Genomic DNA, 27,132 nt, shown 5'->3' with positions numbered 1-27,132 from the left:
AAATAAATGGATTACACTGTGGTACATTCCATGTTTCATATTGTCGCGGGTCAGGCCTGTTTGGGTTTTGTTTGACAGCTAAGTTCGGTTGTTCCGGGTGGCAGCGTTACGGTTGCCATGGTTACAGGGTGATGCTCTCTCTCTCTGCGTGTTTCCTGGGTGAGAGAGGCCTTTTTGTTGTTGTTGTGCTAAGCTAACAGGCAGAATGTTACAAGCATAGCTCTAAAGAATGTAGCATCATAGGCAGTGTAGTCCGTGTTGCAGGGAGAATGGACTGCCATACACGTTATGGGTCTGTGAGCGCGAGGAGGGAGAAAAAGGGGAGTGGAAAGGTATGAGTTGTCATCGAGCAAAAACGGGAGCTGGAAGCATGTAAATATAATAATAACCACTGCAGCCAAGAAGAGTGTCTGACGAGCCCAGTTGTAAGTAAGCTATTAAGACTGGACTGTACACCGTGTTCGTGTTTTCCTCCAAAAACAATAAGTTCCGTGCTGAACAGGTAAATGAAATGCTGCACTAATGAATTAGACTAACTATTCACTTTAGCTAAAGTTTTTAAGTTAGCTAAAGAGTTGGGATGCTGTGTAAGGCATAAATAAAGCTAAAACACAAAGGTTTGGACACCGTTTTGCATGTTTCCCTACTGTTGGGGTCTCTGCAAGCATACAGAGGGGGTACTCTGAGAGGGTACAAGATGACAACTTTGGAATTCTACTAGAAACAGTCGATCATATTTGTTTGTCAAAGCTGAATTCAGGGCAAACTACGCTAAATTAGCGTTTTTAGCTAACAGCTACAATAAGCATAAAAGTTACCTTACGGCTATCATTTGTTAACATGACGCTTGTTCTTATACATGTAGTACATTTATTACCAACCTGAGAGTTTATCCGCTGGTCATTCGACATGACAAATGACTTCTGAAGTCTTAATTCAGCTCAAGACGCTGTAGATTCCCGTCAGTAACACTTTCGGTCCGCTAGTAAAACGTAGTTCTATTAATCTGCGCTTGAACCGGAACCGGATGTAAGGTCCAAAAAACTGAATTTTGGAACTGAAATTGAATTGTAGAACTGAAACTGAAAGTATTCGAGAGCTGAATTTTTAAAGGATAAAATGCAGTTTCAAAGCAAATCAATTCATTTTCAAAATATAAAATTCAATTTCAATTTAGTTATGATCATTTTCAAACCATAAATTCAATTTCAAATTAGACTAATTCAAATTCAGTTTTCAAAAGCATTTATTCAAGTTACAGTTCAGATTCAATCTGAGCAATTCAAATTCAAATTTAACTTATTCAAATTCAGTTTCTGATGGCACAGATTTCTGCCCATAGATGCGTCTCTAACAGCATCACCATCAACACAGGAGCACCTCGGGGATGTGTCCTCTCGCCACTGCTCTACTCCCTCTACACTTCAGACTTGGTGGCCACCCATGGCTCCAACACCATTGTGAAGTTTGCTGACGACACAGTGGTGTTGGGTAGAGCAGGGCGATATGGCCAAAAATATTTATCACGATATATATTTGAAAATTTGCGATAACGATATAACTGACGATATAATTGATGCGAGACAAAATACAACTCCACAACATTACTAGCGCAAAAAGACAACCTTCCATTTATTTTCACTTAAACAAGAAGCTGGTTTTTATGTACATTAAAGCTTTATAAAAATGTAACAGTGCAAATGCAAATTCCTTGCTGAAAGTTTAACCAAAAGGCATTTCCAGTAGAAATGGGCTGACATATCCTGAGCATAACCATGTATAATATCCACTGAAGTTAAAAAGAGGTGCTTTGCAACATTAAACTGCAGTGTGCAGTACGCATTTTTCGGACCATAAGGTGCACGGGATCATAAGGCACATTAAGCGAAACAAAGCAGTCAGATAAATCAAACTTTATTAAACTCATTCTTCTTGCTTCCTCCACTTCTGTACCATTTATTCATTAATGTTGAATTCTCTGGCAGCTGCTCTATTCCCATGTTGTTGCAGTATATTAATGACTAACCTTGTATTGTGGATGGATTATCTCAGTTGTTCTCCTGACTGAAGTTTGGTGTTTACAGCATCCTGCCATGCGATTGCATTTGTCTCTAACCATGAGGAACCTTCACGTTAACTTTTATAAGTGGAAAAGTGTTAGTGTTCGTCCTCCAGCTTCACTGTTTATGTTATGCTAACATAGCTGTGTCGCGAGCGATCACGTAGCACATCATTATATACCAGCTAGCCCAACTTCAGTAACCCTACAAACGTCACTGCTGTTTAGTTTCCTGTCTTCATTTATGTTGGAAGTGATAGCAGAGCTGTACGTTTGAATTTTTTCAGAAATCTCTCAGTCAGAACATGCTATATCATGCTTAGGTAACTAGCGAAACTAGCGAGCTAACTTCTGCTAGCTTGCTGCTAACTTCTAATTCCGTTAAATGTAATAAATTTTGTTTTCACGGATGCCTGGAAGTTAAACTTCATAGTTACACCTGGTAAAGCAGCAATGCTGATCGTTTTATTAAAGATGAAAGAATTTAGACAGTTTTTAACTCTCAGTGATGCTGCAGTGTTAGTTTGACCTGAAGATTACGGAGTTTAGGACCCAGATTACTCCCAGATTTAAGAGCATCTTAGTCCGATAAATACGACAATAACGACGGCCGCTTGCATGTTCTGCAAAAAAATGTGCTTTGTCGTGTATCTGACGGACAAACACCAAACCAGTTCCACATCACTGAAGTTGCACCATTTTTACAAACCAATTCTGGTTCATCTGTTTCACTCAACAATCGGCCATGTGCATATGAAAACAAAGGCACTGCGCATGCGCGTTTTACTCATATTCTATCGCGATATTTCATTTTCCTATCGTTGCCTAACATTATACCGGTATTACCGTGAACGGTATAATATGGCCCAGCCCTAGTGTTGGGTGCCATCTCCAACAACGATGAGGCGGCCTACATGGATGAAGTGAAGAATCTGGCATCATGGTGCCAGGAGAACCACCTCCAGCTGAACGTCGGCAAGACGAAAGAGCTGGTGGTGGACTTCAGAAGGAGTCAGCACAGAGACTACAAGCCCACTATCATCAATGGAGCTCCAGTGGAGAGGGTGCAGTCCTTCAAGTATCTTGGTGTTCACATCTCCTCAGACCTGACATGGGCTGCCCACATTTAGGTCCAGACCAAAAAGGCTAGGCAGCGCCTGTACCACCTACGATAACTGAGGAAGTTCAGGGTCTCTCCAAAGATCCTCAGGATTTTCTATACAGGCGCTGTGGAGAGCATCCTCACACAGAACATGACATCGTGGTTTGCCAAGTATGCCAATCTCTAGTGCAATGTGCCGCAGTCTCCCATTGAAGGAGCTGCTCAGTGCTGTCAGAGTCTCATGCATGGGGTGGGAAATGTTGTCCAACAAGGATGACAGCTTAGCCACCATTCTCCTGTCACTCACCACCTCACCTGGTGTGACGACTAGAGGGAGTATATAAATACAACTAGGCTTCCTGTTTGTGCTTCAGATTTTGGCTGACGTGTCTGTGTGTCTGCTGGGTCTCCATATTCCGCAATATGTAAAATTAAAGATCATTTTTTGAGTTTGACCACTTTGAGCACTTTTGTCTTTTTGGCCGTAAAGAATATAAAAGAACCGGATTTAATACCGGGCAGATAACCGTATCAACATATGAGGTAAAAGTACATAAAAAAAGCTGAGTTAAAGCGAAGTGTTAAGAAAGGTGAAGCACTAGAGCGACATGAGGAAAAACCTCTCGATTGTGATCAATTTTCTCTGTTTGGGGAGTCTGCTGACCACTCTTACCTGGTACGCGTTTGAGGACAGGTGAGTGAGTACTTTTGTATTTTACAGATAAAAGCAAGAGGTCACGAAACAAAGTATTCTGATCAAAAGTAGCTTATGGCACTGTGATAAACGCTTCCCAACAGTTGGGAAGCTGTGTAAAATGCTAATATAAGCCTGAGGTTGCAGAAATACAAACATGCTTAATTTAAGTAGAAATACACATTTCATGTTTGTTAAAAAATACTCTGGTAAAAGCTGAAGTACATGTCTTCATGTCTTTGTCATTCATTCTTTCACACGTAACCACAAACCTCAGCTCTCACTCTGTATTTCCTTCTAAGGAAATAACATAGTATTTGGTATGTTTGTTTTGTTTGCATTGTTCTTTTGATACGAGTTTTGTTGTGCAGTGAAAATAAAGTTAGAGTCACATGACCGGTTTACTCTGACTACACAACATTATTGGTACTGATTTGTAAATAACTGGACATGAATAACTTGTATATTACGTAGTATTACACAAAAGTATATTTCTAATTAACTTGGCTGCACTTAATTTCTTTTGACAATACTTTTTTTTTTTAGTTAGAATTCATTTTGAAAGAAAGGCAGACGTAAAATGTAAAGTGAAATACAAACTCATATATAGTATGGTGTTGTAAAGAGCTGAGAAACCACAAAGTGGGGAATCCACAAAGAGGTACTGAACCTTCAGATGTTGCTGTAGCTCAAGCGAGACATAGAGGACCTTCTTTCATTCAGCACATAAAAAAAAAAACAACCAACACTGCGCTTCCAATGGGGTCAGTAACCCTGCACATGCCTTCACTTATTGTGTAACAAATCTTTTTTACCACCGCAACAACTGTAAATCAAATCAACACTGCACTATTGGTAGAAACGACCTATAACAGCTACAAAACCATAACAGAGTAAACACAATGTCCCAGGGGGATGATGGGAGATTCCATTTAGCACTCCCAGCACACCACATATCTTTGTATGGTACTTTCTACATGTTGGTTCACAGTACATCTGTATATCTGTGTATCCCATCTGTATAACAGTATAGATCATCTATACATTTGTATACAACATCACATCTGTATATTTGGTCTCTGCATAGCAATATAAACATCTGAATACTTATTTGTGTATACTTAACTTACTTGTACATAATCTGTTCATAGCTATTCCCGCCTTTTATACTATCCTTATCCTTATATAATCTGCTCGTATTGCACTTACTGCTCTTGCACATCTGATTAGATGCAAACTGTGTTTTGTTACCCTGTATTTATGTGTCCTTACAGGCACAATCGCACACGTTTACACACAAATGTTACCAGAAACATATTCCGTTTACTATATGCAGATATACTATACGTGTTTCTTACTGTCACTGTTGATATTGATTATATATAGCCATATAGGAATGCTAAATGGGGATTCTAAATATCTTAATATTAGTAAATAACGTACTCTGGACCGCTTCTTCAAGTTCCAATAAGGTTAATTCTTTTATCATTAAAACTATACTTAAAACTTCAATTCCTTTTGTTTGCAGTGACAGCATTTAGGGAATTCTATTGGTATCTAGCGATGGTTAATATCACACTCTAGCTTGTAACCAAATATCATGTCACATTTGAGCTCTGACTTTTACACTGACTCACTGATTTTTAAACACCCTCATCATCTTAAATTGAAACTGATCTCTGGCACCACTGATGTGACTGAACTATGACTGTAAACACTAAAGCTCTTCTGCAACTGTTCAACAACAACAGCAATGCTGTAAACTTCAATACAATACTGCAGACTAACCAAATTTCCCCTTGTGGGGACAATTAAAGGATTATTCTATTCTATTCTATTCTATTCTATTCTATTCTATTCTATTCTGTTTAGCCTGCACCAAACTGTCTGTGCTTTATAGCACAGCAGCTGCCAATAACACAGTTGGTATATTCGAGTTGACATTTAAGACTATTAAAAAACAAAACAAAACAAACAAACAAACAAAAACCTCATTGTGTATAGATACAATATCTGATACAAACATCTCTCAAGTGAATTACGGCATTACTTGTTGTTGGGGGAAAACTCTGTAAAAAACCCAGGAGAAATAAAGACACAATGAGACAAAGTTACTTTCTTTATCAAACGTGTACACGGGTGAGCTGCTAAGAACAACTCACACCATGCACAGTGGCTTGGTAATTTTTATAGGCACAGAGCACAGAGACAGTGAGAACAGGATAACAAATAATAAACAGATAAAATAAAACAACTCCATATATGGTGCTAGTCTCGTCAGCAGAGAGCTAGGGAAGATAAAACAATCTAAAACAATATGTCCCAGAAACAAGATGTGTTTGCTGGGAAAGTCTAAAAAGATAATTCTAAACTAATCTAACCATAGGGAGAGGGCAGACAAAAGGCATCTTTGTACATTTAAAAGAAGGTAAAGAAACATAGAATCATTTTTCCTGTAACATTCCCTCCTGTTTTAACTTATTTTAAATGTATACAACAATTGTCTGTGAAGGTTATTTATTAAGCAATTTTTTAATTTTCAAAATGTCAGCATAGCAGAAATGGCAGTCATTTGGTCTAAAGAATAAAACAAAAGAAAATAATAAAAAGAAAAACATAGTAAATGAAAATCATAGTAAATGAAATAACAAGTGGAATAAACAAGAAAAAATAATAAAACTAAAACTACAAAAAATAAAAGGATGAAAACTAAAATGAAAACTTTGTATTTAAAAATGATGAAAACCTAATATGTAAAATGAAAACTTCAAAAAATACAAGGATGAAAACCTTATATTTAAAATGATGCAAACCTTAAATTGAAAACTTTATATGTAAAATGATGAAAACTTCATATTTAAAATGAAAACTTCAAAAAATAAAAGGATGAGAACTTCAAAAAATAAAAGGATGAAAACCTGCATAACCTACTAATGTTTTAGTCAGTGCGTGATCACTTGACAAGTCATTTTTAATCACCACGTCATTCATTAGCAGTTATTACAAGTTCTCCTCTAACAGAATTGCAACGGGATGCTGGTCTTCTTCAGGCACGGCAACATAAGCAGTCATTGTAGTTGTTATCATCTTTGAAATCATTACTCTTAGGCATGGCAACACACACAACACTAATATGAGCAGTGCTATCATGATGAGACCTAGAAGGAAAAATGGCTTTGCTACAGCAGCCAGCCATGAACCGCCGAACAGCCAGTCCAGCCAGCCTTGTGCTGTAGCTGCTCCAGGTGTGTGGTCAGTGACATATTTTTGCAGAGCGGTCAAATTCTGCAAAGCTTCATAAATGTCTCCTCCAGTTTCGTATCCATCAGGGATAAAAGTGCAACATGTTTCCCCGATCAGCTTGCAAACTCCTCCTTGTGATGCTGTTAGCAGGTCTAGTGTCAGTCTGTTCTGCAGCACCATCGTTCTGATGGCCTGCTGTTCTCCTGCTAAGGCCGTTCCCAGGGCCTTAGTTAAGTTGATGTGTCGTAGCAGAGCATATCGGTTGATTTCCACGTGATCCCGCACCTCGGCAACTCCAATGCCGGGGATCAAGCTCTGTAAGAATTTCACTCCTCCTCAGATGCGAAACTCTGGTTCCTTTACTGCTGGGTGCCGTCCGTGCACATCCTGTCTGGTAATGAGTCTTTGTTTGTAGTATCATTCGGTAGCTGTAGTTGGAGCGACAGTTGAGGCTCATCAGTGTTGCGTTACTGGCACAGGTTTCGTTGAGTGAACAGTCCATACACTTCCTCTCGTTCCTTGGTGGGCAGAAAGTGTATATGTATTTGACCCTTGACATTCGCTTAGTTCAATAAAATCCATATGAATTGTGTGAAAAGGATAAGGTGGAGTGGGAAAACGGCCTCTTTGTGGTCGCAGGTTACCCTGAGCATTATATTTTTGACACGTCATGCACGTTCTGACAAATTGTTTTGCTGAAGTTTCAAAATTTACAAGTTTCAAAATTTACAGTGTAAAAATGAGAGTTGACAATACAGGTCATTCCCCCCGATGACAAATGCGTACAGCCATGAGTCACTAATGCCGCCATCTTGTGGAGCGATTTCGGCAACACTGGCTTGCCATAACACATCATTAAATCGTTTGTCAGAACTGCACCGTGTTTTAGCCATTTTGCCTGCTCTGCTGTGCTTGCTGCTTTTTGTTCATTTTTCAACACATCCAGTGGAATCTGATGTGTGTTTACTGCCATCAATGTGATGTTTGTCTTTTGTGCCGCCTGTTTTGCTGCTCTGTCAGCAAAATTGTTGCCTGTAGTAATGAAAGAGTCAGTAGGCGTTGTAAGAGGTTGGCATGCTGGTTTGCCAGTTGGTGTAATCATTCCTCTGTTATGCCAAATTTTTTGCAAAATGATGCACAGCAGAGAAAACATACTGGCTGTCTGTATGTATGTTTATTAGTTTGTCTTTGTGTATTTAGCTTTCGCGTATCACAGCTATCAGCTCAGCGCTCTGTGCAGGACATGAAGAAGAAAGTGGTTTTGCTTCTATTATTTTACTATCTGTGGTTACTGCGTAACCTACACAATTTCGGCCTGTGCTGTAAGGTCAAATGCTGTTCTCCTAGCTTCCACACTTGCTGATCATAAGGTGGATCTGGGCCTGGAGTTTGTTTAAATCTCAGAATGTTGTGATACTCGGTCGGTTTCTGGCACTCAGGTGTAATACCAGAAAAGAATGGCATGACTGCTATCTTAAGTTTTGTCAGAGCGTCTCTACCTAGCAAATTTACTGGACACGACGGGTCATATATGCATTTAATAAAGCACCTGCGGCCACTTGCTGTATGTACTAGTTCTAAAGGGGCAGTTAATTTTTGTACAGTTGTGTGGCCTGAAGCTGACTTTACAACTAATTTGTCCTCTACTCCTACAATCTCGTCGGAAGTGACCTTCCTCTCCACGGTTCTAGCAGGTGTTGTCTCTATGTTATCTGCTGTTTCTGCGTGGCTGTCTGCAGCCTTGGTGTTTGTGACTTTGCTCGCCTCTCTGTTCCTGATAGCCACCTGCGGATTAGTGTTTTAGTCTGTTGTCAACAGTCAGCCTTATTTTTAAGTTACAGAATGCTTCTTCTCCTCTTTTTTTTTTTTTTTTTTTTTTTTTTTTTTTTTGTTTGGGAGAATAGATGCAACTCTACATTTTCACTTAAGGCATTTTTAGATAATTTCTAGTTCTTCAAACAATTCATGGATCTCACACATTTCAAACTTTCAAGTTAGGGTTGTTTCCCATTTATACAAATATATATATTTAACTGTGCATTGCTCACAGCTCATAGCTCACAGCTCTAAACCTAGGCATTTTTCAATCATATGCCTAATCACTATGTGTCACTGTGATTCTCAAGTATTGTCACAAGTTCGTTTAAATTCGTTTCCAAAACCAACAAAATAATCAAACAAAAACAAAAAACATAAACGTGTCAGGACACAAAAGAAAAAAGAAAAATGCTGCCACCCGAACAAGGCAGAAGTCTGCATATGTTGGCTTGTAATAGCATGCAGCTTGTAACATACTAGACTAATGTGCCTGTGTTAATTCAGCTCCATATTATTGTGTGAAGTTTCACTGGGTTGGGAGTGGTTTTGTGGTTGTCACATTTTTGGTGAGCCAATGGCTGGAATGGGGTTGGACTAATTAGAGGCAGGTGTACTTGATTGCACTGATACACTGGTCTACTTATAGCCCACACTACAAACACTGCTGTGTTGTTTTGTCTCTCTGTGCAGGTATGTAATGTGATGAAATCAGATATGTTTGGGATGGATGGGTTTTGCCCTATGAATTTTATATTAAGTGTGTCGTTTTGTCTCTCTGTGCAGGCCAGGGCCTATTATATGCCACAGCCTAAAGGCAGCAGAGTTCCAGAGGCTTGAGTGACCACTGACTATATGCTTGCAGGGTGGTGGGTCTCCAAGGACAACTTCTAACCCTGTTAAAGGCAACATGTGGAGTGCAACTTGGCTGTGTGGCATAGCTGGCTCTGGCCTTGGGACTGTGTGTTTTTATACAATTCTTAAGTGGGACACTGGACTGTTTTATCTTTTATCTCTTGATATATTTTTCGTCAATAAATTATCTTTTAGAATTTTATTGACTGACATCTTTTTGCCCATGACTGAGACGGTTGGTCAGACCTAGAGTCTTTCTTTGGGTGTGTTACAGCAGCTTCTGCTCTAAAAGAAACAAATAAATAAAAAGAAAAGAAAATGTGGAACATGCTCATCAACTTAGCAGTGTCTACATATTTAATTCAGCTTCTCAATCCTGTAGTTGTAGCTGTTGTCTACAGGGTTTTGCTTATTGGTTGTTATTATAGGTGTGCTCTATATCTCAGCAATGTGTCATTCTAGGATGATAGGTTTCAAGCTGGTCAAGTGCCTCTATGCACTTCATTAGTTTAGTTATTCTCCGTATTGTCTTCATCTCACATGTCATTACACTGAGTTTCAGCAAACCTTAAGCTTGATGCAGACTACTGCTTAACAGTTATCCACCTCACATCATAACCGATTAAGGTGCCTCTTCATATTAATATTATGTCATTGTTCATATTATACCCTTTGTCTTATATAACAGCAATAGCATATTATAATATTTTATCAGTGTGTACCACTATACTACTCCTGAGCCAATTTGTTAGTTAGGATCATCTTATTCAGCAAACAGATAATTTAGAATTCATCCAATCTGCGGTCACATTTGTTCTCTCTGTTGCATGGCGGACCAGGCAGGTCTATTATAATATATTATTTATATTTTATTTTGTATCCATCAAGGGCTTCAGATGACCTGCAGAATCATCCTTTTCCCAAGGTGGAGACAGTTACCTTTTCACACACTGTCCTTGGCTGAACAATGACACAGCCTTAATATACCTTATTTATTTTATTAAAATATTTTCGTGTGAATTATTTGCTTTATATTCATTTTATACATGCTGGGCATGGTCATCATGCCAACTGTGTTTCATTGTTAATATCACTTTACAGGTTGTTATCCTTGCTATTATTAATTTCAAATACTCTAAAGATAATTTCTACTGTAACTTTCCCTTTGTTCATCTTTATTTCGTACTTTGTATATTTATATCTACTCAGTGGGGTCTGTTTTCAACCCTTTTAAACTACTTCAAACTACTTTGATCTCTAGTTTTCACTTAATAAGGGATTATTAAGTTCTTCCTGATATGGGTGGTGCTGCAGATGCGGCTGCAGGAGTGAGTGATGGCTTTCTAAAAGGGTTGTGGGAACTGCACAGTGTCTCGTCTTCTGGTTTTACTAAACTGGCAGTTGAGTTCTGTTCTTCTGACTGTTTATATTTTGTTTTCTTAAATCTCTCAGTTTACAGACACTGTTTTTGTCCGGCGTCTGGACTTTTCTTTTCTCACCACTGCTCGTCAGCAGGAGTGAGTTTTAATTTCACTTGCTTGATTACCCATCTTATTTATGTATTTACTTATTTTTGTTTAAGTAATATATACACAATACAGCTGCTATCACCTTCGCTGGTATTAGAGACGAGAGTGGTTGCTCACACGCCCTTCTACTTTCGGACTATTTCCAAAAGCGGTGTGAACTTTACGAGACGGAACTCGACCGTTCTCTCAACTCACCAGCACGTCAGTGAATAGCAGTAAAAGAAAAACACAGTAGGAGCAGCTCAGTCTCTTATTGGACCGTGAAAATTCAGCTTGCTCCGTTAATTAAAACAATACACACACACACATTCACAGCTTCGACGCGCGCGCGACCGGAACCCTTATGATAAGGGGAGCTCCCAGAGCTACTTACTCCCTAGACCCAGTCTAGACCCAGCTGGGGGAGCTACCCAGAGCTCCAAAGCTACCAGTCGACGAGCTCCCAGAGCTACCAGTCGACGAGCTACGCTACCAGTCGACGAGCTCCCAGAGCTACCAGTCGACGAGCTACTTCCGCTATTTTAAATTCCCTGAATTCAAAATGCGCTTTTACGCAAGATTGTGTCAGTGTGTCTGTATCTACCTGGTCAGTGTCGCCGGGTCTGGTCCACCTCGATCGGGTCCCACCACCGTGGGTCGCTTTCTAAGACGTTGGCCAAGACCCGAATTTAAACGCTCCTGGACTTTTATCACACACCTGGTGTGTGAGCTGTCGACAGACGAACAACGTGGACTGGTCACGGAGATGGGACACGATGGAGGCGCTCCGGCTCCGAAGGACCAAGAAATGTTGGGGGAAAACTCTGTAAAAAACCCAGGAGAAATAAAGACACAATGAGACAAAGTTACTTTCTTTATCAAACGTGTACACGGGTGAGCTGCTAAGAACAACTCACACCATGCACAGTGGCTTGGTAATTTTTATAGGCACAGAGCACAGAGACAGTGAGAACAGGATAACAAATAATAAACAGATAAAATAAAACAACTCCATATATGGTGCTAGTCTCGTCAGCAGAGAGCTAGGGAAGATAAAACAATCTAAAACAATATGTCCCAGAAACAAGATGTGTTTGCTGGGAAAGTCTAAAAAGATAATTCTAAACTAATCTAACCATAGGGAGAGGGCAGACAAAAGGCATCTTTGTACATTTAAAAGAAGGTAAAGAAACATAGAATCATTTTTCCTGTAACACTTGTAATCTTTAAATTTCCAACAACTCATAGACCCCTCTAATAATATCTTAAATATTTAACATACATAAGAACAGGGATCAGATTTAATAAATGAGTTAAAATCACAAATTACCTCCCGTGAGATGTAAACAAAACAAGACCAAAGAAGGGGTCAAGAAAGAGTCATAATTTTATCTCTTATTTGTTTCTCACAGTTTTGTCGAGCTTCACCGACCAAATCCTCAAAGAAGTGCCCCAAAGCCCTCTGAACTTTGTAAAGGCTGCAAGTAAGAGCAAACATTGCCATGACTTGTTCATTAAGAAATTACAATTTTTATGTCAAGATTAAGTCATGTAAGCCCCCTGCAGGAAGGAGTAGGTCTAAGGAGCTTGGAAAGAAAAGTGTCAGAACTTCTTTATTTTTCTTGAAGACGTCAACATGGTCAACATGACCCCCCTTGGGGGACACTGCCACCACATCCACCATTTGCTCTTTGAACTGAAGAAGCTTCTCAGGTGAGAGGTGAAACGTCTTAAAGAAAATTTTAAAAGTCCAGACGCTTTTCTTTTCAAGCTCCTTAGACTACGATGACCTGGATGACTGAGAACCTTCACAGACACCCAGTGCAGGAAGGTTACTAAATGTACTGGAATGCTTGTGCATTACAGGGAAGTCATTGATGAAGTGAAAAAGCTCTACAATCCAACGTGGAAAAAGCATGAGGAGAATTACCACAGATTGAGGTAAGACTTAACATCCTGATATTATTGATTGATGGTTGAGTTTTATTTTTATGTGAATTTCTGGTTAATAATAAATAAATAAAAACTGCCTGAAGCTAGTATGTGAGTACGAGCATGGAAGATGGCAGACTACAGGAAACAGCTGCTATTTATCCTCAAATGCAGATGAGGCAGGATTACTCCTAAAGGTCTTTAAACAAGCTCTTCAGTCAAGGCTAAGAGCCATTTGCTAAACGAAACGGCTAAACAAATTTTCCCGTCAATATGCTTAAACTAGTTTTAGTTAAGAAGACACGTGAAAAGGGGACCTTTGACCAGCCCACAATTAAAAGTCTAAGACCAGCCAGAAAGAAATAAAGGTTTGGTTTACTTGTTTAGCAGACTCACACTCAGGATGTGTACAAGTGGGTGGAAAAATTGTCTGAGAGGCAACTAAATCAAGTAGAGAAAATTCTCTTGCAAAAATGTTGAACTTTGCTGTGATGTAGAGACAAATTCCACTAGTGGAGCTGATCGCAGCCACAGATTCAGAAACCTGAACCAACACTGTGGATGTGGACGCAACTGCGAATGATGGTTTTGGCCTCTTCAGCAATGCAAATGTTCCAGCATCCATGGAGGAGAGGAAGGCGGTCGTGTCGCTTAGTGAGGACAAAATAATCGTCATCTGACAGACAAGAGCGGGCCCAAGGTTTTACAAAATTGTTGGGTTTTTGAGGAAGAAGACAAATAAGTACATTTTATTACATTTATTAAGCAATTCAAGGTTCAAGGTTAAAACGGCTGCCTTGTCTGTGCTCACTCAGGAGACCCAAATGAACAAAGAGCACCACACCAGGCAGTGTACGCCTTTAAACAGAATCTTAACATGCTTGGTTGAAACAACTGAGGGTGGCCTTAGGTCTGATATCTGCTCAGGTTTCTTGTACCTCTCTCTATACGTCTCCTTATATAGACATGAGCCTTTTTCAAGAAAAAAAAATCCCATTACCATAGCAACCACCTCTTGCACTCTGGTCAGGCCTGCATACAGAGATAGGGAGGGGGGAAGGAAAAGGAAAGTGGGGAAGAGAGCTTCTTTATGGGCCTCATCCCCCTCAAATTCCTCACAGAAGGAGCTTCTGTCTGTGCCTGTTGTTGTCAGTGTTATAGACTACTTCCAACACTTCTTACTAGTCTACAATACATAACTGTGTGTGGTAAAGGATAAAACAAACGTGTGATGTTAATTTTGACATAATAGCCTTAAGCATAAAAATAAATTCCAGCTGGATCTAAGGGTAACTCTTTGAGACTTTTATAATGGTGTGATTTCAGCCATTCCAGAGCTCCGTGTGAATGATTCTAATGCCTTTGGTCTATTGCAGGGGTGTCAAACTCAAATACACAGTGGGCCGAAATTCAAAACTGGAACAAAGTCGCGGGCTAACATTAATATTTATTGAAAAAAAAAATTCTTCCTCCAGATATAAGAATGAATCTTTTCTTATGGACTCAAATAAGTTTTGCTGGAAAACTGAATATGGAACAAGCAAAGCTTAATACTAAACAATATATATATTAGCTGTATAATACCAGTAGGCCAGCTCTAATAGTAATTTGGTATGGCTTCGTGGGCCAAATGTAATTAGGCTGCGGGCCATCTATGGTCTATTGGATCATAACAATCATTAAAGTGTTTTGATATTTATGCAAAGGTACTGTTTAAGTTTGAGGAAACCTGCAGTCAGCTGAGAATGAAGAAGTCACTTGGATGAGTGGTAAAATGAAAAGCAAATAGGCCAGCTAGGCCGGCAACACTGCATTTGTCACTGGTGCTAATACGTTTCGAATTGAAACGCTGAAAAAGCATACAGCATTATATGCCGCGATAAATGCGCTGCCAAAATGTCCCCGCTCCCCACTGCCTTTCAGCGGCAGGCAGGAGTAAAGAGGTCATCTGAGGAAGCCGAGATGATCATTAAGTTTAACATCGCCTACAATATTGCAAAAGAAGAAGTTCCGTTTACTAAGTTCAAGTCAGAAATAACTCTTCACAAGAAAAATGGCTTGGACATAAACCCCACATACAGCAATGATGTTGCGTGCGCCCAGTTTCTAGGCGTAATCGCTGACACACTGAAAAAAAAGACGTCAGTGGAAATTGCGAACAGTACATACATGGCCTTCCTGATCGATGGAGACACAGACATCGCCACAAAAGAATGTGTCATTGTGTACACTCGTATCTTGCAAAAAGGAAGACCAGGGAATATACTGATTGGACACATTGAGGTCCAGCATGCCCATGCCCAAGGTAAGCCATGTCATGTCACGTAGCCTATGTATATGATTGTTACTGAATTAACCATATCTAGCATATTCTTATCATTGAAAATTAAACATAGCAATAATACATGAATATAGAAACTCAAACTGAAAAAGACTGCATTGTAAACTCTTGATCTGATAAGTAAATGGTATTTTTTTTTTATTTGTTTAGGAATTTATGCTGCCTCAAAGAAAGCATTTGCTGCTCTTGGGGACCAGTGCAGTAACTGGTTGGATAAAATCATTGCTATGGGGGCTGATGGAGCTGCTGTTAATTTGGGCAACAAAGGGGGTGTCAAGTTAATCATTTTGAAAGGTTGTTAGTTAATCATTTACAAATCAAAAAAACGTGAACATGTAAAACTGCGGTGTTAAGTAATGCAATTAAAAAATTTGGGTACGCACCAGTGCAACCATGGCAAAAAGTTAGTCTAGAGCCCTGCCCATGGGAGTGTCCCCTAAGAAACCTTGGCTAATCGTGGCCTACACCTGTTTTCACACCTTGACTCGTGTGATTGGGTAGAGAATCAATAGGGGGTCTATTGTCCCTTTTGGGGGTTCACTACCATAGGGCTTAAATCTGGGACTCTCCACCATTTGAACTTAAATTAAAGAAGCTTCTCGGATGACAGGTGAAACGTCTTCAAGCAACTTAAAGAAGTCCAGACGCTTTCCTTTCCAAGCTCCTCAGAGCACCTCATAAAATATATGTCTCTTAAAGTACCACGCTTATGACCGATATTAAAGTACACTTGTATAGGCCTATTTAACACCACATACAGTTTACACAAGACAATTTTATCTCTTATATGAATGTTATTTATTTTAACTGTCATAAACAGGATGTAACAAGCGATGTTAATAATAACTGTACTGAAGACAGTCATTCCTCCATGGTCTCGTCAGACTGAGTCCGTCTTGTCACATTTAAGAGAGCTCTCACTTTCCAGAGGGCATCATTTGTTTACCCTGATCAGAGACATTTGCTACTTTGAAGGACTGTCTAAATTTAAGGAATCTGTCTTGACTTCTTGAATTGGCTGGAACTATTATATACAGATCCTAGAATATCTGAGTCATGCTGTTAGCAAAGATAAGTTGAAAAATATTTTCAGCTTCATTTCCTCCTGTGTTCCTCCAGTTTTCCTCCAGTGACTACCTCCTCGTGTTTTCTTGTTTCCACGATATACCAAGGTTTCTTCCTGCCCTTCAGGGGTTTGTTTATTTATTTAAATACCTAATTTAAATGTTCCTCAGTTTAGTTTTGTTATCTTTGTTTTTCCTAGTTTTGTAAATATGCCTTAATAAAAAATACTCTGACTTAATCTCAGTTTTGTCTCCTTTTGTCTGCGTTTGGTTTCTCATAAAATCACTGTTATGGACTGTTGTGAACTTTATCTGTCTCTGATTTTTCCATGCCTTAAGTTTTTACTGTCTTGCAAATCTTTCATCTCAACACCAAAACTAATTTAACTTTTTATGCTTTCTTTTATTTGTTTTTCATTTGTTTTTAATTTGTCAAGATTACAACTGAGCATCAATTGCAATGGATCCAACAATGGCATCGTCACTCAGGAAAACACTCCAGTGGGATCTAAGATTGTTTGTGACAAGGACAGGAGTGTCATCTCTGTGACCCCGGAGCTTTTCAAAATCTTTATAAAAGTATGTTATTCCTAAACACAGGAACCGGTCTTGTAATTTGTTGTTTATGAATGAACTAGTATGAAGACAAAATTTGCTGCATGTTTCATGCCTCTGTTGTTCTTCAAATTTTCAAACATGATATGACTACGTTTTGTCATCATCCTTAAGGGATTAAATCACATCAGTTCCTAAATACAATGTGTAGTTGTCTTTCACACACTGTATGTTACAAGCACTGTAAATGTTGCTCTTTGTTATTTATAATCTGCTGATGTCACTTCCAGGAGAATCCTTTCTCAAAAAAGAGATGGGACACTTGTTCAATTGTTGGAAGCGGTGGGATTCTAACAAACAGCGGCTGTGGAAAAATGATTGATTCAGCTGATTTTGTTATTAGGTGAGAAAGATGTTCACTGTAAGGAATGGAAATCGTGATGAGGACTCTTCTCTCTGAAAGTAATATTTCATGTTATTTCAGGTGCAACCTTCCTCCTCTGGAAAATGAATTTCACAATGATGTCGGCAGGAAGACTAACCTTGTGACAGCAAACCCAAGCATCTTCATGCATAAGTGAGCAATTAATGAACCCGACATTGAACTGACTTGTTAGTTTATGTCTTGTTGCTTTAAGTCATGCATTAATTTGCAGGTATGGGTCACTGACGGGACGTCGTGGGGCGTTTGCAGACAGTCTCCAACAGTATGGCAACTCCCTGCTTCTCTTTCCTTGCTTCTCCTTTGGTTTTACTCGCCCAGTTTGTCAGCGGGCTGTGTATGCCATTGAGGACATGGATATTCCTATCCAACCAATCTTCATAAACCCTAGGTATCTCGAAAGACTGGTCAAATTCTGGGAATCTCTGGGGTTAAAGGAATATCGACCTAGCACTGGATTATATATGACTACCCTGGCACTGGAATTTTGTGAAACGGTGCATTTGTATGGATTCTGGCCATTTAGTAATCACCCAGATAAACTCTTTGCCCTGACTAACCACTACTATAATAATGTACCCTATAATAGGAAAGTCCATGCAATGCCAAAAGAGTTTTCCCACTTGGTGGAGCTGCATAATAAGGGCGTGCTCAAGCTTCACCTTGGAGACTGTAAATCAGATCAGGTCTAGTTTGAATTTTGCAATAACAAAAGAATATGTTCAAGTATCCAACTGAGAGACCAAGACATTTGCACTCAAATCCAAATGTATTAGAGAGATGTACACTACTTATTATTTCAACAGTCTTTCTTTTAATTATTGTTCCATTTCATGTGTTAGAAATTAATTTTTTTGCTAAAGTTTCTTTTTAACAACATTTGCAGTGCATGGTCATGATAAAGTTGATACACTCCTCGTTAGAAGGAGGGTACCCTGCAACAGATGCAGGATGAGCAGTTATGGAGACCCCTGGCAAAATAGAAAGCTCAACAGGGGGCTGAACTGTTACTCTGGCCGAAGAAAGATGCTGCTGACTCCCTGGAAAACTTAATGTAACATCACCCAATTCATTTCCCAACTGATCGCCCCCGGAAACATTATTCATTAGTTCACCGTCTGGTTTAGAACCCAGAATATTAATGTCCATTGTAGCCTGAGAAAAAGTCGCTCCGCAGTCAAGTACTAGGTGAGTGTTCCTTTCAGACGTCTGTCTGTCATCGCCCGAATTCGTATTTTCGTTGTTCTCCAAAAACATAAATTCAGAGTCTTTATTCTCAGTCTTTGGTTCTTTTAACTCAGAAGCAGAAAAACACAAACACAGATTGGCTGCCTCACCCTCACCAGAATTACATTGATGAATCTTTGACACACAGGCAGTATCTACCCCATAATATTGCCCAGAGTCAGTAACAGTCTCTGCATCATCTCTAGCGGAAGTTTCACCATTCCTAGCAAGCAAGTTGACTGTTATGGAAAAACCCTGTTTGAAAGTTGGGCCCCCAAGGTACTCAGTACAGTTCATTTTCTCTGTCACAGGAAGACAACGTGACATTTCTTCAGTCTCCACCTGTGACAGGGTTTCAGTCACCAAAGGGGCCAGTTTGGCCCCGTGAGCTGCGTTTATAACAGAATTGTTCATAGACACATGATTTATCTGTTCATGGCTGGTTCCTGGACATCCATTAATTCGGCACAACTGGTCAAAGAAGACTCATTCACGTTCATTTTGCAGTCATGTGGTGGACATGTAACCTGATCAGAGTCTGTGGTTACACATAAAGCAGTTACACTTACTTATGATGGGGAGGCTGGCACTAGGTTAACGGCAAGAGTCTGAATAAACTCTTCTGTGATGGGTTTGACAGAGCCATTAGCTCTAGCAGTAACCACATTAGTCACAAACAACTCAAAAACGACGCTGTCAGAGGGGATTGAAGCCTCATTATGCTCTGACTGACAGGAATCACGGAGCTCGGCCTGATATTTGGCAGGTCAGTCCTGCATTCCCCAGCTAGACCCCCACCAGAAGCTGACTTAGACAGAGGCTCTGAGTCACCTATGAAGGGAGGTGCAGCTAACATAGTGTTTAAAAGAGCTTTGGCTGCCAGTGGTGGTGCAGACTGTGAGCTTACTATGTCAGTAGTACTCCCAACCAACACCCCATCCTGAAATGTTTTAGAAGAAACAAAAGACCATGATTTCAAATTTACACAAACTGAAGGTAGAACATGATCATTAGAAACAGTATCGGAGGCCCAGATCTCAGCCTCGGCATTCACTGCGCCCTGAGGGGAGCCAGAGCTACATAGGTCAGACATGTGTCCCCCATCTTTTTCTTCTGGGGGGCACAATACACTTTTAGAGTTCAGAACATAGACCACATTGCCATTACTGTTCTCTTGACCAGGAACACAAAACTCAGGTGAATTGTGCTTGTTGAGTACAGGAGTGAGAGCACCACTCAGAGGTCGCTTTGAATTGTTTTCCTCTGGTTTACACAATAATTTGATCTTACACAATTCATGACAAGTATTAGAGTCACAAGATGAATGAGCTAAGGAACAGTCAAGTTGATCACCAGGTACAGACAGGGTGTCCTTATTTAAGTCACACCGCTCATGACCAGAGGTTATATCACCACCCTTCACACCAAACATGAGTTCTTGATCAACACTTTCATCATTTATTAAGGGAATGGGTGGTGTTGAGGAGCACTGGGTTGCTATTGCTTCTCCAGCACATGTAGAAATTGTCTTTATCTCTGGAGCATCTACAGACCTTTCATAACAGTCATATTCCTGCAACCTAGGCAGAATTTGAGGCGAAAGACTGTCACTAACCTCTATTATTAACGGAGTCTGAGAGGAAACAAGAGTCCCACCAACCTCCAGCTGCTGCGCGGTGCGTCGCCTCTTCTTTGAAGAAACCACTGAGGGTGAAGCATTGGCTGTTGGGGAAGTGAGGGGTGGCAGACCCTGGCAGCTCCGAGGGCCCCCGAGAGACAGGCGTGTTCCCCGAAAGATGTGCTGACAATCGGGGGTGAGCCACGGCTTTCCCCGGAGCTCCTTCTCTAGGTGGGTGCAAGCTGCTTGCTGCCACTCACAGAGGTCGAACTCCATGATTCCCGTCTTTCTAAACAACTAAACACTGTACTTTCAGTCTCAGAACACGAGTTTCCGGCCCCGGCGAATCAATGCACATCACGCTCTTCTCTATAGAAGGATCGTGAGACATAGACACACAGTCACTCACCCCCGGGGATAGCGCGGTGCAACGGCGGCGTAGACGCCGGTTCTTTCTGGAAGTGGGTTCGATGGATGCTGAAGCCACCGAAGCAGAGGGTGACGTGGCGGCGATCTCCTCGTCGTCCGCCCACATCCTCGCCAGAAAAGAGGCAGGCGAAGTAAAGTCCGAGCGGGGTGGAGAGGGCGAGCAGCTGGCCCGAGGCGGTGCAACAGGTGAGAGTTCCTCCTCCAAGATGAGCCAGGGCTTCCAACGGAGCTCGTCCTCCCGTAAAGCTAGCAATACCTGCTGTCACTCATCGTTGCCGAAATCTGCGGCCTCCACCATCTCAGTGCGCTGTGCTGTGCAGCTTGACAGTGGCGGAGACGAACTGTGAAACGATGGCGGTGCAGCGGTGAGCCTCAGTGTCCCTACTCTGATTGCCTCCAGCTCGCGAGGTAACCACAACGACAACCATTTAACGCGTCGGAGTCGTAGGTGCTGAGGCGACGTTCAACACCCTCTGAGCCAGCGCGCGGGCACGAAGCTCCTCCTTCAGGGGGGCCAGAGAGTCGAACGCCTCAAAAAGCTGGGGAAACTGCCGGAGCTGTGGCGCCTTCTGAAGGATGGCGTCAATGGCCGCCAACCCAGTGGACACCACTCTGGGGTCCGTGCAACCACAGATGCGCGTCATGAGCCGGCTGATCCGCTGCAGCTCCTCCCCAATTTCGTCCGGACTGTCCGCTGGGTCTGACATGGTCAGATCGTACTGTCACAGCGGGGTGCGCCGGTGTGAAGAAGAGGTAGACCCAGATGCAGACACGGTGGAGACAGAACTAGGTTTCCAAAAATAAAGAGAGCCTTTATTACAGTTGATGGCATGACAAAAACACTAGAGAACACTGAAACTGGGAAAACTAAGGAGGCTAAGAACACTGTGTAACGAGACCCGAACTAGACATGACTCGAACTAGACAAACAAATAAAACTTGGACATGAAACATGACAGATAAACACACGAAGACTTAACACAGAAAACTTCACACAGGGATGAGACAAATGGGGATCTTGATAAATCATGAATTAAAACTGTAACCTAGGTATGACAGAATGTAACTAGATAAACTGAAATGAAACTAGACTGAAAGGAATAACAAAAACATCAAGAAACTCAGAATACTGGGTCACATGACCCAGGACCATGACAGGGGAAGGAAAAGGAAAGTGGGGAAGAGAGCTTCTTTATGTGCCTCTTTCTTCTAACAGAGTCAGTCTTAAAGTTTTGAACCTTCTGGTGCCATCAGCAGTCCAGGCAGACCATCCCCCTCAAATTCCTCACAGAAGGAGCTTCTGTCTGTGCCTGTTGTTGTCAGTGTTATAGACTACTTCCAACACTTCTTACTAGTCTACAATACATAACTGTGTGTGGTAAAGGATAAAACAAACGTGTGATGTTAATTTTGACATAATAGCCTTAAGCATAAAAATAAATTCCAGCTGGATCTAAGGGTAACTCTTTGAGACTTTTATAATGGTGTGATTTCAGCCATTCCAGAGCTCCGTGTGAATGATTCTAATGCCTTTGGTCTATTGCAGGGGTGTCAAACTCAAATACACAGTGGGCCGAAATTCAAAACTGGAACAAAGTCGCGGGCTAACATTAATATTTATTGAAAAAAAAAATTCTTCCTCCAGATATAAGAATGAATCTTTTCTTATGGACTCAAATAAGTTTTGCTGGAAAACTGAATATGGAACAAGCAAAGCTTAATACTAAACAATATATATATTAGCTGTATAATACCAGTAGGCCAGCTCTAATAGTAATTTGGTATGGCTTCGTGGGCCAAATGTAATTAGGCTGCGGGCCATCTATGGTCTATTGGATCATAACAATCATTAAAGTGTTTTGATATTTATGCAAAGGTACTGTTTAAGTTTGAGGAAACCTGCAGTCAGCTGAGAATGAAGAAGTCACTTGGATGAGTGGTAAAATGAAAAGCAAATATTCAGATGAACCCAATTATCATCCTGGGACTTTTGAGTTCACACACACATCCTGTTCCCACATCACCATTGCACTAACAATCTTCCTCCTAGCGTTTTTCCCGCTCGGTTGCAGGGTCCGCTTTTCTGCAAAGTCGTCTCCAACCATTGCACTAACAATGATCATGCATTTTTTGACAGATGGCTGAGTGAGGCATAGAGAATTTAAGCCCCATGGGAGTGTCCCCTAAGAAACCTTGGCTAATCGTGGCCTACACCTGTTTTCACAACTTGACTCGTGTGATTAAGTAGAGAATCAATAGGGGGTCCATCGTCCCTTTTGGGGGTTCACTACCATAGGGCTTAAATCTGGGACTCTCCACCATTTGAACTTAAATTAAAGAAGCTTCTCGGATGACAGGTGAAACGTCTTCAAGCAACTTAAAGAAGTCCAGACGCTTTCCTTTCCAAGCTCCTCAGAGCACCTCATAAAATATATGTCTCTTAAAGTACCACCCTTATGACCGATATTAAAGTACACTTGTATAGGCCTATTTAACACCACATACAGTTTACACAAGACAATTTTATCTCTAATATGAATGTTATTTATTTTAACTGTCATAAACAGGATGTAACAAGCGATGTTAATAATAACTGTACGGCATTAAAACATTCACAGCAGGTGGGATACCCAACCTTTAATTGACGACGTATGAACTCTGCTTCCGGGTCCAAACTACTATGCGTGTTTTTAACATATTTTAATGTTTTGGTTTCTTGTTCTATTTAATCTGAACAAGCCCTCTTTAGAGGAAGCAGAGATGAGGTAGAGGAGGGCCAGAAAGTAGAGCAGGAACGTGAATGCTCAGAGGAGGAAAAACCAGCTTCTGGGAAGCTTGAGCAAGGGCAAAATGAGAACACGCAACATTCATTAAGGATAAGAAGTGATATGTAATATGTCTTGATGCATGCTCAGTCATCCAGGTAAGTAATTCTGTTCACGTAGTGTTTTCATTGGAAGAAATGTTTCGTCACTCATCCAAGCGACTCCTTGAGTCTCAGCTGACTGCAGGTTTCCCCAATCTATAAACAGCACATTTGCACAATGACTGAAACTAGCACCACTGAATGAACAATGAAAACGGGACAACCTGCAGTCAGCTGAGACAGAAGAAGCCACTTGTATGAATGACGAAGCATTTCTCCCACTGAAAGCGCTACGTCCAGATGAACAGACCACTCTGAAGTTGTGATTTGGTACAGATGTATGAAGACAGTCATTCTTCCATGGTCTCGGCAGACTGAGTCCGTCTTGTCACATTTAAGAGAGCTCTCACTTTCCAGAGGGCATCATTTGTGTACCCTGATCAGAGACATTAGGATCATTTGCTACTTTGAAGGACTGCCTAAATTTAAGGAATCTGTCTTGACTTCTTGAATTGGCTGGAACTATTATATACAGATCCTAGAATATCTGAGTCATGCTGTTAGCAAAGATAAGTTGAAAAATATTTTCAGCTTCATTTCCTCCTGTGTTCCTCCAGTTTTCCTCCAGTGACTACCTCCTCGTGTTTTCTTGTTTCAACGATATACCAAGGTTTCTTCCTACCTGTCAAGAGATTTTTGTTTTTATATAATTTGATCAGCTTCATGAAATGTGCTTTTTTTCTGTTTACTCAGCAATCTATATGTCTATGTGACTTTTCACCTAATAACGTTGTGATGAACTTATTCAGCTACTAAATCACTTCCTGTTTTCAGAGAACAGTTAGATGTAGAGAAGACAAACCGCAGCTCTTTCCGAGAACATGCAGATGAAGAAAAGTATTATCTTACTTTTTTTCATTGATTGTACTTAATTGTATTTTTGTATTTCCTTCATATATCTGTACCTGAGCTGAGGTGACGCAAAAATTTACCCGTTGTGGGATCAATAAAGTCTTATCTTATTATATCTTATCTTATCTTATCTTAAAAGGGGAAGAACCTGTTGATTCTGAGTGACGTTGTTATTTTTACACACACACACACACACACACACACACACACACACACACACACACACACACACACACACACAGACATGTATAAAATAAAAGTACGCAGGCAGCAGTTCGCAGTTCGCAAGGTGCGTTCGTTGTTGCCCACGCGTGTAAAAAACGACTGCAGTCTTTGTGTTTTCTAACTCAGGTGTCTTAACTGAAGAATTACAGGCTGATTTTTAGAAATCCCCTGTCACTACCCTTCAGGGGTTTGTTTATTTATTTAAATACCTAATTTAAATGTTCCTCAGTTTAGTTTTGTTATCTTTGTTTTTCCTAGTTTTGTAAATATGCCTTAATAAAAAATACTCTGACTTAATCTCAGTTTTGTCTCCTTTTGTCTGCGTTTGGTTTCTCATAAAATTACTGTTATGGACTGTTGTGAACTTTATCTGTCTCTGATTTTTCCACGCCTTAAGTTTTTACTGTCTTGCAAATCTAAAATTTAAAACTAATCTACATCTAAAACTAATTTTACGCTTTTTATGCTTTCTTTTATTTGTTTTTCATTTGTTTTTAATTTATCAAGATTACAGCTGAGCATCAATTGCAATGGATCCAACAATGGCATTGTCACTCAGGAAAACACTCCAGTGGGATCTAAGATTGTTTGTGACAAGGACAGGAGTGTCATCTCTGTGACCCCGGAGCTTTTCAAAATCTTTATAAAAGTATATTATTCCTAAATACAGGAACCGGTCTTGTAATTTGTTGTTTATGAATGAACTAATATGAAGACAAAATTTGCTGCATGTGTAACCCTGGTTAACACAGCTATCAATAAATAAAAGCCTGTTAGTAAAAACAGTCATAAGAAAAATATTACAGGTGATAAATAGTCAATAAATAGAGCATAATGGTTAGAAATTTCATTAAAAACATCAGCAATGATATAATTCTCGTTATAGGATTTCATTTGTGTTTAAAAACATGTTAAAAGGGTACAGAACTTGCTAATTCATGGTGTTTTATATTAATTCAGGTAAAATGTCTAAAAAATGTGTTGAGACTCTTATTGTGAGTCTCAACACAGGAGTCACGCTGCAGCGTGACTCCTGTGATAGCCACACCCAATCAGGTTGTTTCTTCTTTTTGATGCTGGAGAGGGAGAAATGCAGACAGTCATTGCAGAGCTGCTGCTTAAATGAGTGAAAAAATAGTAAAAATAAGCCAGAAATCTACTTGAAGCCATTTTTGTACTCTGGAGAATGTATTTTTGTTTTTCCGACCTGTCCTTGCCTTGGTGGCGTTGTAAACATAACCGAACGGGACTTGGTGAGTTCAGAAATTGTCTTTTATTTCATGCAAGAAATGTTTTGTTGTATTATATTGCTCATTTCATGCAAATGGAGAGCCAAGGTAGCAGATTTATGTTGTTTTTTGTTAGAAACGGTGGATTCGTGCTTAAGCGACACACAGACTGTACTTCAAAGGCCTTTGACGGTGTTTCAGCGCGCCATATTGGCATCACCTCATTTACGGCTAAATAAGCTGGAAAAAACAGACTTTTACTGTTATTTAAGGGCTACTCGTATTTTATTTTCGAATGTTTATGCACTTTATTTTGTTGTTATGGTAGGCCATTAAGGTTTGGATCGGGAAATGCTGAGCTAGAATCGGGAGTTTGATCCGCTGAGCGAGAAACAAGATGGCGAGCCACCCACGGACCCATTGAACTATACCGAGCAGGAAAAGGGAAACGCCCCCTGCTGGACGTTGAGCTCTTTCGCTAAAAAAAAAACAAAAACCGGTAGGATTAATCCATAGAACTCTGCAAAAGAACAGCGGACTTTTCAAAGCACTGGATAATCATTTGGAGTAATTCCAGGATTAATAGTTAAAGGACACAAAGAAAACTTTCTTTTGTTTGTTTGTTTGTTTAAGGGATTCATTCAGCCTTTTGCTGAATTGTTTTCAGTTTTTACATGTTTCTGTAAATTATTTTGGTCAACCTTACATTGTCTTACCCCTGACTAACCACTACTATAATAATGTACCCTATAATAGGAAAGTCCATGCAATGCCAAATTAGTTTTCCCACTTGGTGGAGCTGCATAATGAGGGCGTGCTCAAGCTTTACCTTGGAGACTGTAAATCAGATCAGGTCTAGTTTGAATTTTGCAATAACAAAAGAATATGTTCAAGTATCCAACTGAGAGGCCAAGACATTTGCACTCAAATCCAAACGTATTAGAGAGATGTACACTACTTATTATTTCAACAGTCTTTCTTTTAATTATTGTTCCATTTCATGTGTTAGAAATAAG

At 40.2% G+C, this 27,132-nt stretch overlaps 1 protein-coding gene across 1 annotated transcript; it reads left to right on the top strand.

The window, feature by feature from the left end:
- The first annotated feature begins 3,552 nt into the window (after window positions 1-3,552).
- Window positions 3,553-25,551, top strand: LOC112431477 (alpha-2,8-sialyltransferase 8F-like). The gene is made up of 8 exons (XM_076880940.1): window positions 3,553-3,855; window positions 12,689-12,760; window positions 13,143-13,217; window positions 17,051-17,192; window positions 17,459-17,571; window positions 17,653-17,745; window positions 17,825-18,001; window positions 25,395-25,551. Exons 1-8 carry the CDS (start codon window positions 3,770-3,772, stop codon window positions 25,549-25,551), a joined length of 915 nt encoding a protein of 304 aa, XP_076737055.1. The 5' UTR covers window positions 3,553-3,769.
- The last annotated feature ends 1,581 nt before the right edge of the window (window positions 25,552-27,132 follow it).

This window comes from Maylandia zebra, unplaced genomic scaffold, assembly GCF_041146795.1.
Source record: "Maylandia zebra isolate NMK-2024a unplaced genomic scaffold, Mzebra_GT3a scaffold02, whole genome shotgun sequence".
In the NCBI taxonomy this organism is placed as follows: Eukaryota; Metazoa; Chordata; class Actinopteri; order Cichliformes; family Cichlidae; genus Maylandia; species Maylandia zebra.
Note: the sequence above shows the minus strand (reverse complement) of the source record. Positions and strands in the feature narration are given on the sequence as shown.

What these genes read in the sequence shown, in the direction of transcription:
- LOC112431477 (XM_076880940.1), top strand. Translation starts at nt 3,770, where the DNA reads ATGAGGAAAAACCTCTCGATTGTGATCAATTTTCTCTGTTTGGGGAGT. An exon ending in CCAAGCATCTTCATGCATAA is followed by an intron (nt 17,746 to 17,824) that starts GTGAGCAATTAA and finishes ATTAATTTGCAG; the next exon opens with GTATGGGTCACTGACGGGAC. An exon ending in CCAATCTTCATAAACCCTAG is followed by an intron (nt 18,002 to 25,394) that starts GTATCTCGAAAG and finishes TAATTTATCAAG; the next exon opens with ATTACAGCTGAGCATCAATT.